This window comes from Stylophora pistillata, chromosome 6 (genome assembly GCF_964205215.1).
Source record: "Stylophora pistillata chromosome 6, jaStyPist1.2, whole genome shotgun sequence".
Classification (NCBI taxonomy): domain Eukaryota; kingdom Metazoa; phylum Cnidaria; class Anthozoa; order Scleractinia; family Pocilloporidae; genus Stylophora; species Stylophora pistillata.
Genome location: NC_142524.1, coordinates 5,698,016 through 5,715,373, shown reverse-complemented (window position 1 = coordinate 5,715,373; position 17,358 = coordinate 5,698,016). Strand labels below are relative to the sequence as shown.

General features: G+C 36.9%; 4 protein-coding genes across 5 annotated transcripts; 3 read left to right on the top strand and 1 right to left on the bottom strand.

Moving 5' to 3' along the window:
• Nucleotides 1-498: 498 nt before the first annotated feature.
• On the top strand, nucleotides 499-4,267 carry LOC148727930 (uncharacterized). The gene is made up of 4 exons (XM_088724537.1): nucleotides 499-1,130; nucleotides 1,316-1,471; nucleotides 1,544-1,674; nucleotides 1,779-4,267. Exons 1-4 carry the CDS (start codon nucleotides 1,009-1,011, stop codon nucleotides 2,936-2,938), a joined length of 1,569 nt encoding a protein of 522 aa, XP_088580663.1. The 5' UTR covers nucleotides 499-1,008; the 3' UTR covers nucleotides 2,939-4,267.
• Nucleotides 2,631-4,109, bottom strand: LOC148727931 (uncharacterized). The gene has a single exon (XM_088724538.1). The coding sequence runs from the start codon at nucleotides 4,107-4,109 to the stop codon at nucleotides 3,318-3,320; it is 792 nt and encodes a 263-aa protein (XP_088580664.1). The 3' UTR covers nucleotides 2,631-3,317.
• Nucleotides 4,268-4,541: 274 nt separating the features above from the next.
• LOC111323248 (cholesterol 24-hydroxylase) lies at nucleotides 4,542-10,112 on the top strand. The gene is made up of 4 exons (XM_022926563.2): nucleotides 4,542-5,154; nucleotides 6,455-6,788; nucleotides 8,249-8,321; nucleotides 8,619-10,112. Exons 1-4 carry the CDS (start codon nucleotides 4,555-4,557, stop codon nucleotides 9,124-9,126), a joined length of 1,515 nt encoding a protein of 504 aa, XP_022782298.2. The 5' UTR covers nucleotides 4,542-4,554; the 3' UTR covers nucleotides 9,127-10,112.
• Nucleotides 10,113-10,764: 652 nt separating this feature from the next.
• On the top strand, nucleotides 10,765-17,238 carry LOC111323235 (microfibril-associated glycoprotein 4). 2 transcript variants are annotated; one of them, XM_022926551.2, is made up of 5 exons: nucleotides 10,765-11,156; nucleotides 13,785-14,163; nucleotides 14,478-14,634; nucleotides 15,788-16,180; nucleotides 16,653-17,238. In XM_022926551.2, the coding sequence occupies exons 2-5, from the start codon at nucleotides 13,786-13,788 to the stop codon at nucleotides 16,907-16,909; spliced, it is 1,185 nt and encodes a 394-aa protein (XP_022782286.2). In that variant the 5' UTR covers nucleotides 10,765-11,156; nucleotide 13,785; the 3' UTR covers nucleotides 16,910-17,238. The 2 variants fall into 2 exon arrangements, with proteins under 2 accessions (XP_022782286.2, XP_088619176.1); XM_088763050.1 differs by lacking the exon at nucleotides 10,765-11,156 and having other exon boundaries at nucleotides 12,780-14,163.
• Nucleotides 17,239-17,358: the final 120 nt, after the last annotated feature.

Here is a 17,358-nt window from a genome sequence, read left to right as displayed (position 1 = left end):
CCTGTAATCTGATTGGCTCTAATTGGTGCGATTTATTCACGAATTGCACCTTTTTTTGCTCTAAATCGCATCATTTTATGCTTGACTGAGTTTTTGACACATGATGTCAAAGTCTTTCTGTTTTGCGTACGAAGTAAGATTAAAAGCGTTTCCGGTTCCGCTTTTTATTTAAAAACCGGCTCAGTACTGCATCAATAAAATATTTGTCCTGTATTTGGGCCATTTCAAAATGGATGTAATAAAGTGGTAATTGAACCTCGTGTCGCGCAATTTTGGTCTGAAATCATACTTGTGATTTTAAAATCGAACTCGCGCTATACACTCGTTCAATTTTGAAATCACGCATAAGATTTCAGCCCAAATTGCACTCTACTCAGTTCAATTATCATTATTAATTCTAGTGAGACCTTCGCTAAATCATCTGATTCTTTTGCTATTTTGAGTTCGCGGAACGACCCGTTTCGAAATATACGCTTATTACACGCGCCATCTTTTAAAGTGGGTCTACCGCGAACGGTGTGTGGGTCTGTATGATTGAACGTAGAAAAGATGACATCATTTGGACACATTTGCAGTATTTCCCATTGCACGTGACTGAGCTTTGTGGAGAAACCCGAGGGTAAACCCAAAGTCGGTCGCCCGACGAATTCTCCATTTTCACATTACCCAAAATACCTTGCGCCTTGGGGGGTAACTTTGGAGCCCTAGTTACAAGCAAAATGGCGGCTCCAACCAAACAAACGGATTTAAAGCTACCAAATTGTTATAAAGATGCTTCTAAACTCACGAAACCAAAGCTTAAGGAAGTTTGTAGAGCTCTCTCTGTAGATTTTGAGAAAAAATATCGGGAAGAAAGCGCTCGTAAACATTGTTTGCAACGCTTTAAATCTGTCAACATCATCCACGACCGCTACAAAGACCGAGAATCAGTCAGCTTGCTGGACTTTACCAACCATAGCTTATCTACAGAAGCAAAAAGAATGGAAGAAAGACTTAACAGGCATACCAATGCTCATGGATGAGTCAATGGTCAAGTCATATTTAATTGGAGTTGGTTATGAAGAGCAAACTGTGCGAAAGTATAAGACACTTCGTGCATGGGAGCACAAGCAAGATGTACATTCTGTCAAGTAAGTCTGTGTTTTATGTTTGATTATAAAACATTGCAACTACACTTCAAGTGAGACATAATAGCATGTCTGAGAAAATAAACCCGTCTTCAAAGTTAAATTGCAACATTTTAGGTAAGTTGAAACTTTGTCTTTATTCTGTCTCATTATAGTTTTGACCTTTCCTTTACTGTTTTGTGCTTTAGAGTTCATTTGCTACCCGATTTCCCAAGTCTTTGGGCTCTTAGAGGAATCTGCAACCCGTCATTCTCAACTGATCAGGAGGAAAGCAAAGTGATGTACGTTGTACTGGAAACCCAATCAAGCAAACCAGTGTTTTGCCACTGCACATGCACAATTGGGTAAGCTGGCTGTATTTATTTAAAAAAATGTCAAATGAAATTGATTACTTAAATGTAGCATTTGTTTTCTAGGTTGAGAGGGGACTGTAGCCATGTGGGAGCTATTCTCTTTACCCTGTGTGATGTAGTAGCTGAGGGAAAACAGCATCTTCCACCTGACCCCACCTGTACTGATCTGCCTTGTTCATGGTCAGATCCCAAAGGTATCCTGAAAATTAACTTTATAATATTGTGGATTATTATTCTATTATATGTCGGGATTTATTTTCTATTTTTCAAATGCATTTCTCTTTTGCCCATTTTACAGGTGCCAAAGTTGAACCTGCCATTGTAGAGGATATCAACTTTTATAAGGCCAAAGTAGGTAAAGAACCACCCACAAAGAAATTCCATCCATCCCCTTCTGTAACAGAAAGTTTCTATGGAACCACACAGCATGATAAAAGGACCATGGATGAATTAAAAATGAACTTAAAGAGAGACCTTTTCTATGCAAATCATGGAAACCCCATGCCACCTATATTCTACATATTAGCCCAAAAAGATATTCTACCCCAATCACCATTACAGCAAGAATTGCCTGATTTCTTGCCAGCTGATGATCCACATTTGGCGTACAGTTTTAATGTGGACATTGAAGACATCACCGAGCATGAGAATGTTAGAGCAATAGTAAGCCCTATCAAGTCAAATCCAGCTTCACTACATGACATCACTTCAAAAGCTGATGCAATTATTGACAAGCTCAAAGTACAAGATGATGATATCAAGAAGATCGAAAAGGCTACAAGGGATCAATCAAATTGTAAACAATGGTTTGTAGAAAGAACCCCTAGAATTACAGCTTCACAATGTAAACGAGCTCTCATGAAAGAGACAACTAGTCCCACCAAAGCTGTGAGTGAAATCCTTGGCTATAACAACAAGATTCAAACTGGACACATGAGAGATGGCATTTGTTCTGAAGGGGAAATCATTGAACAATATATGAAAATAACAAATAACAAAGTACAAAAATCTGGCTTTTTTGTGTCAAAAACTCATCCCTTCCTAGGAGCCTCTCCCGATGGATTGATAGATGATGATGGATCTATTGAGGTGAAGAAAATCCACCCACATTACAATGAGACCTTGGAAGCAGCATTGAAAAGACTACACATTGTCAAAGATGTAGATGGATGTTTAATTGTTAATGAAAACCATAAATATTACTATCAGATGCAACAGCAGCTGTTTTGCACTGGTCGAAGATGGACTGACTTTGTGGCTTCTGATGGCACTCACTTGTTTGTTAGAAGAGTGGATTTTAATGAGGATTTCTGGAATAATAATTTACCAAAACTCAAGAAGTTTTTTTACAACATACTTTTGTTAGAGTTAGCTTATCCCAGAGTGAAATATGGCATTGAAAGAATAGGTAAACTGGGAATTGAATTTTCTACTCTTGCTTCATTGAGACAAATTTAAAATTGTTTAAGTTAAGACTGTCACAGTATCTGCTTACATTAGTGTTAAGATAATAGGATTGCTTTTGTCTAACAACAATAGATGTTGTCTTAATTTTTTACCTCATTGGGTTTTAATTTCCAGAAAAAATCTAATCAAATGATTGGATTACTTTTTGAGTAATCATATCGACTATCAAAATATGTTGATTATAAAAATGTTAATTGTGAAAATATTGAGGGGCCACAGCCAGGATGAAACAGGGTTGAAATTTGAAGTCTTCGTCATTTTAGCCAGAGATTGTTCCTTAAATTTGAAAAATGTTAATGTTCAAATTACAGCTGATAAACTGCCCGTTTTGTATTCAGATATTGTTTGTAGTGAATCAGGTACTTTCCTCTTACTGTCTTAAGATAGGTGCTTGAAAGTTAACCAGATATGCACACACAGTAAAAATTTGTTCAGCTAAATGAGCCATTGAGAGTGGAATTGGTTTACACAGGATCTGAAAAGTTTTGATTCGTTGGATAGCTCTCTCAACATGTATTCTTGCCTCTGCAATCTTCTCTGAGCGCTTTCCCTCGTGTTTTTTTAGTTGTGATCTGCCTGTTCCTTTAAAATCTGGAATAGTAACCTTCACTCCTTTTTCTTCCATTGCTTCATTGATATCAAATCCTCTGTCAGCCATTAATTCATCCCCTGCCTTTAGGGTAGCAATAAATTCTGCACTGCTTGCTGTGATGTGTTTGTCTGATGTCCTGCCTCCCCATGCTCGAGACACATAAACAATTGCTCCATGTGCATTTATTGCCACTAGAAACTTAAAGGTTGTATGACTCTTGTAATTTGAGTATACTTCTTTGCAGGCCTTTAATGAGGAGGGTTTCTGGGTAAAGATTTCAGTGCAATCCACAATAACTTTGAGGTCAGGGAATGATGAGAACTGATTTGCCTTTCCACATTCCTCATAGTCAGGCATTTGGCAGAGATCTTTTAAGTGGAAATACAGCAGATTAATCCATGCAGAAAAATTTTTGCTGACACTTGCTTCACTGATTCCAAATCTCAATGCCAGATCTGGCAGTGTAAGTCCTACTCTTAATCTAACAGCGACCATGAACAACTCCTCCTCCAATGGCAGCTTGGATGATGGCCCTGGTTTGTTTCCTAACTGACAGTCACGTAAAGCCATTTCAGATCCTCTCCAACATTTTTTTTTTTTGTCTACACCAACAGCATTTAAATAGTTAAATAATGCTTTGAAGGTGTCATAGTTAGGGAGACTAGTCCAAAAATGAAATTTGTCATTGTCTAGCTTAATTTGATCCAATAAAAGACATTTTGCACGTAGCTTTTGATTTTCGTGCTCAAGTTCGCTCACTTTGCTCTGCAAAGAAGTGAGCTCTTGCAAAATGTCATCGCTTAATTCTCTTGACTTGGGATCCACCTGCGACTTGCAGTAGTCATGCTCTTTCAATGGGTGTTCTATTGGTAAACAAGCTCCCCATATTTCATGATCATCAACAGATTTGAATGATTTTCTTGGGCGACCCCTACTTTCCCCCGATACCTGAGAAAATGAGATATAGGCCGCGGAGGCTTGGAAAGCAATGCGCCTGGTTAATTTTGCTTTTAAAATGGCGACATTTATGATTTCTCTTTGGGTGTGTGTTACTTCGCTTGCTGCTTTGATTGCTGCGATTTTCTCTGGATTTTCGATTTACTTGGCATACCTCCACTGGAAATATAGTCATATTCCTGGACCAAAACGGGACAGCTTTTTCTCCGGTAACTTGCCTTATATATTGACTGAAAGAGCGAAAGGAAAAACTATCTTCGAAATGGTTGATGAACTCCACGGAACTCACGGTCCAGTTGTTCTTTTGTTTGTCTTCAATAATCCATTCACGTTCGTATCTGATCCAGAACTTGTGCGAAAATGCGTAATCACGCTCAATCTACCGAAAAATCCTCGCGTTTACGCGCATCTCGGATATCCCTTCGGTCAACGTTTAGCCGGACGCGGTGTGTTAAACGAAACCGACCATGACGTGTGGCAGAAACGAAGAGCACTCTTAAACCCGGCATTCCATCGCCGTTATTTGATGAATTTAATGTCCTCGTTCAACGATAGCTGCAACCTGTTTCTGGAAAAATTGGGTGAAATGGCTGACGGAAAGACTGTTGTGAATATGGCGGAGGAGTTTGCCAGAGTTACTCTTGATGTTATTGGAAAGGTACATAAAGGTGAAATAATGGCATGGATGGAGTCAGTGGTGTATCATTTGCCTATCAATAGCAGATATTTTGCAGAATTCCTATGCCTGAAATGTAGAATAGCTAATTTGAGATGAGGAGGGGTCTCGTAGTCTTTTCCTTTCTTGCTCGATAGATAGCACTATGTCACCGTATCTAAACTACTGCATATCAATCCCTCCCCAACCTAACAACAGTCAATTGACAACAAGTTACAAGTAGGGTTAATGTTGGATTAGTTGCTTACATACAATCTTTGGTCTGCAAAAGCTAAGCAAAAACTGGCCATATTGGAAAATCATAATTACAAAGAATAATTTGTGTTTTAGTCTCCAGGGTGAGTGGTGTGTTTTTCCTTTTCATTTTAACCTGGCTCTTAATGTTTTTTCGGTATACTCTCGAGTAAGGCCCTTTACATCAATCCTAATCTCTTCTGCCCCTCTTCCTCCCGCCATTTGAAGGCAGAAAAGTGTGCACAATATATATATCCTATTAACCAAGCGCGAGGGCCATACTGGGAGAATATCGGCCCGAGGTCTTGACAGTATGGACTTCGCTGCGCTCGGTCCGTACAAAAAAGACTGAGGGCCAATATTCTTTCGGTATGGTCCCGAGCAAGCTTGGTTACTAAGAGATTTATTATACGACTGAAGTTCAAAGGGACACAAGTGCGGTATCATTCGGGACAGTGCCCGGTCCAATACTGAGAGAACATTGACCAGCAATAGAGCATTTTGATCGGTTGATTTTAGTTATTGGCCCTCTGACTGCCCGAGTCGTATAATAAAATATTTTGCATCCAACAATTGGCTTGGATTCACAAATCAGAGTGAATCTGCAAGTTCATTTAGGGAATGCAGAATGTTAAGCATTGAAAATTCACAGAGTACCTGTCCTTTCCTGTTTTTCAGTGGTATGCACAACTCCAGTTTATGTGACTAACATCTAATTTCTCCTTTCAATACAATCCCTAAATCACACATTTAGGTCACAAGAATTAAGGAAATGATCACCAAAGAATCTCTTGATTATTAAACAAATTCTCTTTGTCAGCACCTTAGTAAATGCATGGAGATCAATATGGAGAATTTGCTCACTGATTTTATGGTGTTAATGGTTAAACAACTTCCCCTTTATGAACAGCTGTCAAAAGTTCTGTTGTCTGAAATGGCGCTGCAGGATGTAGCAAGTGAACTTAAATTTCTAACTTGCATTGCAATCAGTCCCAGGCTGTTGTCTAAGGTTTCCAAGACCTTTAAATAATTTTCTCTGTAACAACAGGTTGCATTCAATGTTGATGTGGACACAATCCAAGATGCCAACAGTCCCTTCCCATCCTCGGTTTACAAATGTCTTAAAGGGGTCATGCTGAGTTTGCGGACTCCATTTTGGAGGATATCTGTATCAACATTTGCTGATCAAAGAAGTGTGATTGAGGCATGTCAATTCATCCGTAACTTTGGAAAGAAGGTGATCCTTGATAGGCAAGAAGCTGTTTTACGAGGAGAAAATACCCCACCTGATATTCTTACTCATATTTTGAGTGTCAAGGAAAAGCAGGCGAGTATCACAACTGAAGATCTTGTGGATGATTTTGTGACATTTTTTGTTGCAGGTGAGTGTATGTATTCCCCTACTCAGTCAAACAAAAGGTCCACTAGATGAAAATTTATTTGAATGATGTGTCTGTTTTAATGTACAGTAAAACCTTAACTCAGAACTGTTGCTATTTCATCTTTTAAGAGCTTTCTCGTTTTTACTGAAATATTATAAAACATTTATTTTTTGGAATATCAGAGAGAACTGAAGATTATGATTATAGTGTACCTAGTAAACAGAAATTATAAATTGGAGATTTTTTTGCCACCAGTGTAAATAGAATTGAATCTGGTCACCTTAACCCTTTAAGTCGCAGAAGTGATGAACATGTAACTTCTCCTTTTAACATCCATTCATATCTAGCAAACAGGTAATGAGAATACTCCATGACAGATATAAGTTATCTTTATCTAACACCAAATTGTTGTAACTAACTTACTTAGTTCTTATTAACCAATAACGTAAGACTGCTTCCTAAAAACATAAGACTGCTACTGAATTAAGTCAATTTAAATCCGAAATTTCTAGATTGAAATTCGACCTGTAGAATAAATTTTACTTAGTTTTTATCTTGTTTAGAGATTATATTTTAATATCCTTTGCTTTAGAATTATATTTTGTATTTTATATATAGATAGTATTTAGATAGTTAGTAATTAGATTAATTTTAAATATTTTAAATTTAGATAATTTAACTTGGAGATATTAGCATGTATTTGCTACCTTAAATTCAAGTATAAATAAGTTATTGTCATTGTCAACCGAGCGGGAGGTCTGTATGGAAGAATCTTGACTGAGGTCACCAGTACAGACCTCACTTACGTTCGGTCTGTACCAGCGACCGAGGTCAAGATTCTCCCATACAGACCGACCTAGCTTGGTTAATAAAATGTTTATTACATGGCTGTGTCTTATATGCCAATTTTTTATATTCTTTGCACCTTTTTTTTCTAGACCGGTCTAGATGCCGGTCTAGATGGGAAAATCTAGACAGCTTTCAATATTGATTTCAGCCAATCAAATTCGTGAATTTGGTAGTTCCCAAGTCCTTGTGAGACACCACCATATAATAAAATGAAATATGTAGCAGCTAGAGAGGAGAATTAAGTGGTTAACAGGCTGCAAGAAGCAAGAGAAAGAACAAAAACTTCAGCAAATTTGCCAGCTGTACTAGCCCATAACCCTCACACTTGCACTTAAACAGCCCAACTGAACATGTTGTGGGATCTCAGTAAGTCCCATATCATAAAACTGACACTCAAACTTTTCGTCATTTAAAGGTTAAGATTTGGCATTTGTTCCTTAGTGAGTCTGGTCCTTTTGAATTAATTAGCAGAAAATGTACTACCAGCACTTTAATTTTTGGATCTTCAGTAGCAATTGATAATTTTTTTTTCTACTGTGTATAGTATTGCTGTTGGTATGCATCTAATACTTTTATTGCTGTCTCATTATAGCTATTTCTTTTAATTGCAGGTCAGGAAACAACATCTAACCAGTTATCCTTCACTCTTTATGAAATACTAAGGCATCCAAATGTTGAAAACAGGTATAAAATTGTTCTTTTTGCATTCTTTGTTAACATGCATTGCCACCTATGAATTGAGGTTAAAAACTTTTCAAGAAATGAACTGGATTTTCCATTAACCCAACTGCTTTACTGATAAATTAAACCAAGTGTTTCACTTTGTCAAATATATTTGATAAGAATTAACTGACTGTAACATTACTGTATTATAATTACGCTTTTATTTATTTCATATTACTTATCCTCTTTTTATTTTTAGTTTATTATTATTATTGTTATTATTATTATTATTATTATTATTATTTATATTTCTTGCAGAATTGTTAAAGAAATTGAAGACATTCTTGGTTCCCGTCAGTTTTTGGAGTACAAGGATCTTGGCAACCTTCAGTTTCTGGGTCAGACCCTCAAGGAAGGTTTAAGACTTCACCCTCCCATCGGAGGCATAACACGTGTACCCACCAGAGATGAGAACATTGGGGGTTACATCTTCCCTGCTGGTACTTCTGTGAATATTAGTCAGTTCCTAATGCACCGCCATTCAGATTCTTGGAAAGATCCACTTCAATTTGATCCTGACAGATTTTCACCCGAGGCAAAAGGTGAAATTCCACACTCTGTTTACTTTCCATTCTCTCTCGGCCCACGGACTTGTATTGGACAAACATTTGCTCAGATTGAGGCTCGAGTGTTTATGGCGAGGCTGCTGCAGCAGTTTGAGTTGACACTATGCCCTGGTCAGGATAATATGAAACATGAGGAAGCCTTAACGCTGAGGCCTAAGGGGGGTGTGCTTTGTACTCTCAAACGAAGAAATGAAAATTGAAGCAAGCCAAAGAGAGCCATGAGATGTATTTACATTTAATGTAGTTAGAGAAATTTTCAATTGCTTGGCAAGAAGAATCAGTTTTGCATTGGTTTTGCGTAACTATGCCTTGTGATTGGTCTAGTAAATTCACACCACCATTTAAACTGCACATGTGTAGTTTTAGAGGCCAGACAACCTTTATTTTAGCACGATAGTAATAAAAGCTATGCAGCTTATGGGGTCAGCCAGGTGGCATTCTATCAGGCTTTCAATACTAAGTTGTCTTGCAAGAGTGACAGTTGTTTCTTATGTTTTTTTTTCTAATTTTGGACAGAAAATTGGCCATACCTGATGTTTGACCACTGTGTTCTCGGTGTTCTCTGTGTTCCCACATCAGTGTTCCCACATCAGAGACTGTTTACGTGCTATTAAGTTTGAATTCTTATGATTATACATTGGTGTCAATATCTTAATTTTTATTGGCTCCAAACCATTCTTTTTTTAATTTTTGAGTTTAATATTGAGTGTGGTTTAATCATTGATGTAGTGATGCCCAACTGAAAATTTTATATTGATAATTGTGCAGTACATGTCTATTATTATAAGTGAATTATGTTGTTGCATGTGGTTATAGTTTTTATACAAAACAATTCAATTTATCAGTTTTTCCAAAGTGGGTTTTCCAGACCTAATTTACAACAATGTTAATTCACTCATTTGCTAAAAATAAATTTACAATTACTATGAGATTTGCAAAAAATAGTGAAAAATTACACAAATACAACTAAAGTGATAAATTAGAAGGCAATTGCAAAAATAACAATTAAAAAAGATAAGTAAGGCCCCATTTGCAATAAAAGATGATTTAAATATTATTAAAATGAGGGTCTCCATGGTCTTACAATAAAATATGCTTAGCCCTTTAGACAGAATTTGTCCTTACAATATCAATACAATATCAAGCAGACAAATGATGATAATAAAGAAAAATATCAATTAAGAAACTCAGTTAAATTTTCAGCTCTAAATATTGCATTGCTAATGGAATGCGTTGTGCCAAGTGTTTTGGATCTAAAAAAAAATTGGATTTATATAAGCTCCAAATATCCAAACGTTAAGGATTTATAATAATATAATAATATATTATACGTTAACTGAAGCTCCCCCTTAGGGGCTTTTCATCCACAATGTAGGCTAAGTGCTAAAAATCACCCCACTGGCAGGAGGCAGACCATGGGCTATTTACAGAGCGCAGCCGAAGAGTTGAGCTAGGAGCAACCGAGAAAGAGATTTGATAAAATGATTATTCCATTCGCACTTGCTGGATACGAGATCTACCGCAGCAAAACGGTGCAAAACGCCTTGTTGACTATTTGCCATCTCATGTTCAACGCGCGCTTATGGAATAATTGAGTAAATCAGTGATCTAGTACCGTATTCTACAAACTAACATTGTCTTAACAAGCGCTTGAGAATATTCCCAAAATAAAACAATTATCGGATTCAATGAAACCCCTGGATATTATGATGAATTTTGATAAATTTTATGTAACGGAATCGTATCCAAAAGAACACAACTATTGACAAAAGTAGCTCCTAACGTCCTTGTTACTTTAATGAATGACTCTCTGATTTCGTCATTGTTCAAACTTGAAGACAGGTTTGACTTTTATCGTAAGTGCAGTTTGCTTTGCGGCACTGACCAAGAACAAGCAGAAAAAAAAAATTCCTCTTGGACTTTACCGGCTACGCAAATTGCATTTTCATTTTTGTTTGAATATCAGCAGACATTTCATTTATCTTAGATTCAGCGATTTACCGAAACAGCCAGTCTTTGTGACATTAAGGGCTTCTGTTTACCCTATTCCCATTAGCAACCCAAACAAGGGAAGAAAAATGCACACTTTGAAATTTATTACAGTTGAAAAACCAAGCCCATTATGACAATTTCAGCGCCGTAGAGAAAAGTCGTTCTAATCCTTTCCGAATTGAAAGAAAATATCTCCACGAGACCTACTTCGGTTCTCGAAGATTCTGGATTATTAAGCGTAAGTTTCTAATGACGTTTATTAGGTTCTTTTTAAATTCTTAATAAGTATTTAGATTGACATGCAGTAGCCGTTATATTGCTACATCATAATACCGGTGAAACTGAAAGAGAAACACTGTAGCCGTCTTTAGTGCACAAATGCATACATATTGGTTTTGGACCAAAATGTTCAAAATGATCCTGTCCTTACTTTGAATGAGTATAATGATGGTTAAAAAAAACGTTTTGAAAAATCCTTTCTCGACTTTTTAGACCTTGTTTGATCAATAGACTCTGCAGAAATTTAGGTTTGAAATTATATTTTTATGTCATATTTTCCTTCCTAAACTGAATAGACGCGACTTGGCAGGTACGTGAGATATGATTTTGTTTTACCAAATGTAACGGATTAGGGAGATTTGTATGTTTTTTTTGGAAAATTAGATTTCTACATTCAAGGATTTTAGAGTTATATTATAATAAAATGACGTTTCGGTTTGATAAATTTCCTTTGCGATCAACAAAGGAGATTTGAAGACAGTTTTGACGACGGAAATTCATGTCAGTAAAGATAAATGAAGATATCAAACGATGGCAGTCAGAGGGTTTCTAGATATTTCAATTTGACTTCACATAATAAAATAAAAAATCATGCCATGAAAGGCTAGGGAAGACAGAAATTGCAGTTTTCTTTTGCAGAAAACAATTATTTCATTTAAGTCAGTTTTTGTTTTGAATTTATTTGGTTGAAATAATTGGTCGATAGGGAAGACAAAATGCAATATTTTTGCAGAAAGGAACGACATACGTTGGGTTTCGTCTGAGGTAGTTACTACTTCCTCGCGGTGCAGTAAAGAAACTAGGCCTTCCAAATACATCACTCTTTGATAGGACGAAAATCTTGTTTTCACATTGTTTTGTGAAATGTCTTTAGTAGTCGACTTTGCTCTTAGTCTAGACAAAACTTTCCTGCATCGTGATATCGTGACAGGAGCTCATCGAATTAAAAAGTGTTTCCCTGGAGCCTCGAAAAGGTTTTCGTGAGGAGCCAAAAAAAATTTGCGGAGTTTCCCTAACTGCACTAGTATTTCCCAAAGGTATCTGGCCAAATTTTTCTACTTATATTTCAACTCTTACTTCTGTCTTAATGTGTTTTAGTTACTGAGCACAATATAGTATTTACTTTCGTTTATAAAACTTTATTTTATTCCTTAACACTAATCTTCCATAATCTTCCTTAGCCAAAAGATGAAAATTGTAAGATTCTGAATTATACTGGTTCAGGAGTAACTCGATGCAAAAATAGACCCATGAAATAACCAATCTTAATATAAATTTTCGATGAAATTGCTGTTAAAAGTGACACTGTTAATTCTATATCAAGTTTAATAGATGGCATTTTTGAGTCCAAAAAAATATTCATCTCCGGCACAATTTTACTTCTAATGAAAAAGCAAAATTTATGGCTTACATTTGCTTTCGGAGACTTGATGAAATACTCGAAAATAACTTGAAATGCAAACAAGGAAAGAAAAATAGTTAATTCAAGCGAATCGTGGCACTTAAAACATAGAAGCTAATAAAATTGGAGGGCCAGATCACTCAGTTAAAGTTTGAGTTTTTTTGTTTTAAAAAAAAAGGGAATTATTAGAACAAGCATGTTTTTGAAAAGTGCTACTATGAGAAAACACTCGGTGTTTATTTTCTTTCCAAAAGTTTGACACTGACTATGACAATGGAATAGCACGGGCTGGGAATACGACAGCAATTGTAAACACATCGCCGAGGGTAAAACGACTTTAAAATGTTAAGTATTTACTTACTTACTTACTTACTTACTTACTTACTTACTTACTTACTTAATGCCCATCATGCCTGTGGGGCACACAGGGCAGCAACGAAATCCTTCCAACCCTACCTATCTTTAGCCAGTTTTTCAATGGTGCTGCAGCTGTAATTGAGCTCCCTTAGTACCTTCTCTACAGTCCTGCGCCAAGTTGTTTTCGGTAAAAAGTATGGGGTAATATATATAATATGTTGTCATTTTCAACGTTACCCAGGTTTTAACTTTCTCATAAAAGATCATTAGGAGCCATCTGGTCATAATAAGTAAGTCTAAGTTTCTATTTTTGAAAGGAATGATACCTACACAGCTTTATAAAATAACTGAGGGCCCTTATTGGTCAATGACCAATCGTTTGTTGCACAGGTAAACCCCTAAAAAATTGATACATTTTAAGTTTATTTTATATGGGCAATAAAAAGCGTTTTCTATCGGTTTACCGGCTTCATAATCTACTAAGGATTTTTGGGAGAAAAAGAGGAAAGTTTATAGATCATTTATTCTCATGTTCTCCTAACCACCTAAGTGGATTATTACTCCGGAAAACCGATAGAGAGAGCGGTTAGTTGCTTAATGACAAACTTCACCCGAAAATATGTTCGACATCGTTAATTGTGTACAGGTTCAACTTCTAATTTGTCCTCAAACGGGTTAAGAAACATTTTTTTAGAAAACTAATTTCTAGCTAGTCTCACTCTAGCATCTCACCTTTTATTTTAGCGATAAAATAATTTATTCTCGGACAGTATTTTCTCGTGAACTGTTGATTAGACATCTAAAATATTTCCTTTGTATCTTTACTAGGATGCCTCTTTTGCAAACGATAAAAATTTCCTATTGGATATTGTATGGCGTATTTTTCACAAACTATGGATACAGCCGATCAAATATATGCCCAATACAGCCATGTTCAGTTAAACAATACAGCTTTTCCAAAGAGAGAAACAGTCTGGAAAATTACGCCCTCCATGGCCACATTTTCAAGAACCTAACAGTGCAGAGCCACAAGAACTGTTTCGAGAACTGTGTGTGGGACTGTCGATGTAAGTCGTTCAACTTCGTAACGAGAATAAAGCAGGAAAACTGTCAATTGAATGAACAAGACAGATATCTGGAGCCTGGGGCATTGAAGAGAACCATTGGATTCAGCTATCATGAAATAGGAATTGAGTTTAACATTGAGGTAAGACAAACAAACTTTGCGTTGGACCAGCATCCCATCGTGGGGAGTGGTGAAGGAAATAGAAATTAGCTCGGCTCGATAGGCAGCGGGCTAGAGTAAAGACCCGAATTTTTTTGTTTATTTTTCTTGTGAAAAGGCAGGTACGAATGCTTTTAAGAAGTAGAACTGAGTGTAGCATTGTGGTACAATCAACACACGAAATTTACCCGTGAATTCTTCTTAGAAACGTACATGTTAAAATAACAAAGCTATGCTGGTTTTCAAACTTTCAAATTTAATTTTTTTGTTAATTTATTTATTTTTTCATCGTGAAGTCAAGAACCAAGTGTCTACAATGTCACAATGGATGTTGTCGTGGAAATCTTTATTGTCTCAACGATGGGACCTGCCAAGAAACCTGTGACAGAAGAAGATTCAGATGTGCGTGCAAGCCAGGTTATACAGGATCGTACTGCCATAAAAGAATGCAAGGTAAAAACTGAGGAATGATAACTCATTAAAAACAGATCCGAAATTTCACCATTTATAATTAACGATAGATCCATATCTTAAGAACCAGTGATTCCTTATCGCCTGCAAAGGGGAGGGGGGAGGGGGGATTTACATAGTTTTCGGGGGGGAACGGAGGAGCATAAGGCCTTGCTAACAGTGTAAAGGGGGAAGGGAAGGGGGAAATAGAAAATTAACAATGACTGCCAGTGAGCGGGGATCATAAAAATGCTAGAAAGCCCAAGAGGATCAGATATGTAATATTGCAACATAGCCAAAATCCTCCGCCCCACTTCCCTCCACTGGCCAGTCCCCTCTACTAACTATGGTGATTGTCCACATCAAGTCTTCCAAAATTAAAATTTGTACTTAGATTAACAACTAAAAAATACCTTCTCCATAATTAAGATTATTGGCTGCTGTCTAATAACCAATTTTTAGAATAATATTTGATATTCTTCACATAGGTGTGATCTTGTACTGACAGTTAACTGGTAATAAGTCTTTTAATTACAACCTAGTAACATCAGTGCGCATATTGTCCCTATTGTTCTCTAGCTGTACACTTCCCAATAAGGTGCTGACAAGGAGAATTTGTTTAATAATCAGGAGATTCTTTAACTGGTGATTATTTTCTTTTAGTATATACTAAAACAGTAAATAGTGTTGAAGGCGCTCTCTGATTGGCTAATCAAACTCCGAATATCCTTTGCTATTTACCTCCGAGCAACTCGGGAAAGAATGGCGTCCCGGTTTGCATCCGTGACAAGTGAAGAAATCACTCAAATTAACGACGGTGGTGTATATTATCTCACTGTTTTAATACTAAAACAACTATTCACCTCGCGGCTTGGTAAATATCCATCACTAACCACCTCCACTTTGGTGAATAGTTGTTAGTTATTCTCGTGATTTAGGGTTGACTTTGTTCAAACTCGTTCCCAGGGCTTTTCCCTTTTTGAATTTTGCCGCGAAAATTCAAAAAGGGAAAAGCCCTGGGAACGAGGTTTGACTTTGTTTGGAGAAATTAGATGTTAGTCACTTAGGGGTCAAATGGTTTATGCATAATTATTTCACTCTGTAACTTTTGCTTCAAATGAGAAAGTCATTTTCTGTTCATCTTTCTTCCATAAAGTTTCAGTTTCTAAGAGCTGCGCAGAAATAAAGAAGAGAGGTGGTTCATCAGATGGTGTTTACGCGATTGATCCAGATGGTAAAGGGGGCTTTCAAATATATTGTAATCAGATTAACTCCGCAGGAGAACCCTGGACTGTCATTCAGAGGAGAATGGACGGCTCGGTTGATTTTTACCGCGGTTGGACAGACTACAAGAAGGGGTTTGGTAATCTGCAGCGAGAATTCTGGCTTGGACTTGAAAAGATACACAGACTGACCGATCAGAGACAGCAAAAGTTGAGAGTGGAGATAAGAGATTTCAAGAGGTATTGGTGCTGGGCTGAATACGAAAACTTTACTGTGAGCGGGGAAGATGATGGATTTCGTCTGCAAAGTGTAGGATCTTACACCGGTGGGTAATGTTAGAGCTTTTCCTTCTGACCCAGATCTATTTGCTACTGACGAGTACGCAGTCGACCTTGAACCTTTGAAAGTTATTGCACTCTGTTGTTATAAAGGAAATGGGGAAACATTTTATAATTGAATATTAAATGTAAAAAATGGGAAAATCAATTAATTGATAAATTGGTTAACCGATTAAAAATAAGCCCAAAGGTAACCGCTATCTTGACTGACCTTTGTCTTCCTGGGATAATGTGATTTCATTTTCCTCACGTGTCGTTTCAACCCTTCCAAAGAAAAATTAGCAGACTGATGTCCCTGCGAGTAGACTTCGCAACATAGGACTTGTCATTTTCGGGGTGATATCCGTCAAACTGAATCAAAATCACAAAGAACAACGTCAGAAAAAGGGGTGGGAGGCCCCACCATCTCTTAACGTGTATGTTACTCAATCTTTTTTTGGTTTGTATGTAAATTTGCAGGTTCATGCATAGATTCGTTTTCATACAATGTCGGCGCTCGCTTCTCTACTAAAGATAAAGATGAAGATAATAATGCATCAAGCCATTGTGCTGTGGACCATCAGGGCGGCTGGTGGTACAAAGCGTGCACACGGTGTAATCTGAACGGGAATTACAACCTTACTGGTCTGGCAATTACAGGAATATACTGGTACCGGAACAACAGAACGCCAGCTCGTCTTAAATGGGTCGAAATCAAATTACAACCCTTAGGATAAATCTGTGTATTTGTGCGTCAACAAAAGTTTATCGGCCGAGTTCTCGTCGAACGGTACGATTCTATCCTTAGCTGAGTACGGAGCAAGGGAGAAAATTCAGGGCCCTGATAGAAGATCTCCTTTTGTAGTTGCATGCCTAACAAACTATCGATCAACACAAAGAGTCTGTCTTGATTGACTCAACGGAGTAGGTCCAATGGAAACTTTTGCTGTAGATGAAACTTATGCAATTGTAGAAGATTCTAGCGAAATACTGTAGCAATGAGGAAAGGATTAAAAGTTTTTTCAAAAACCAAATTGGTGAAATAAAACAATTTCAGGATGAACAATATTCGTCACTTTGACTTTTTACTGTTCAAAATAAATCTAAAAAGATTTCTATATAACAACTAATAAGAGAACTTCAGCTATTATTCCTTTCTGAGCACCAAATAGGATACGAAAAATTT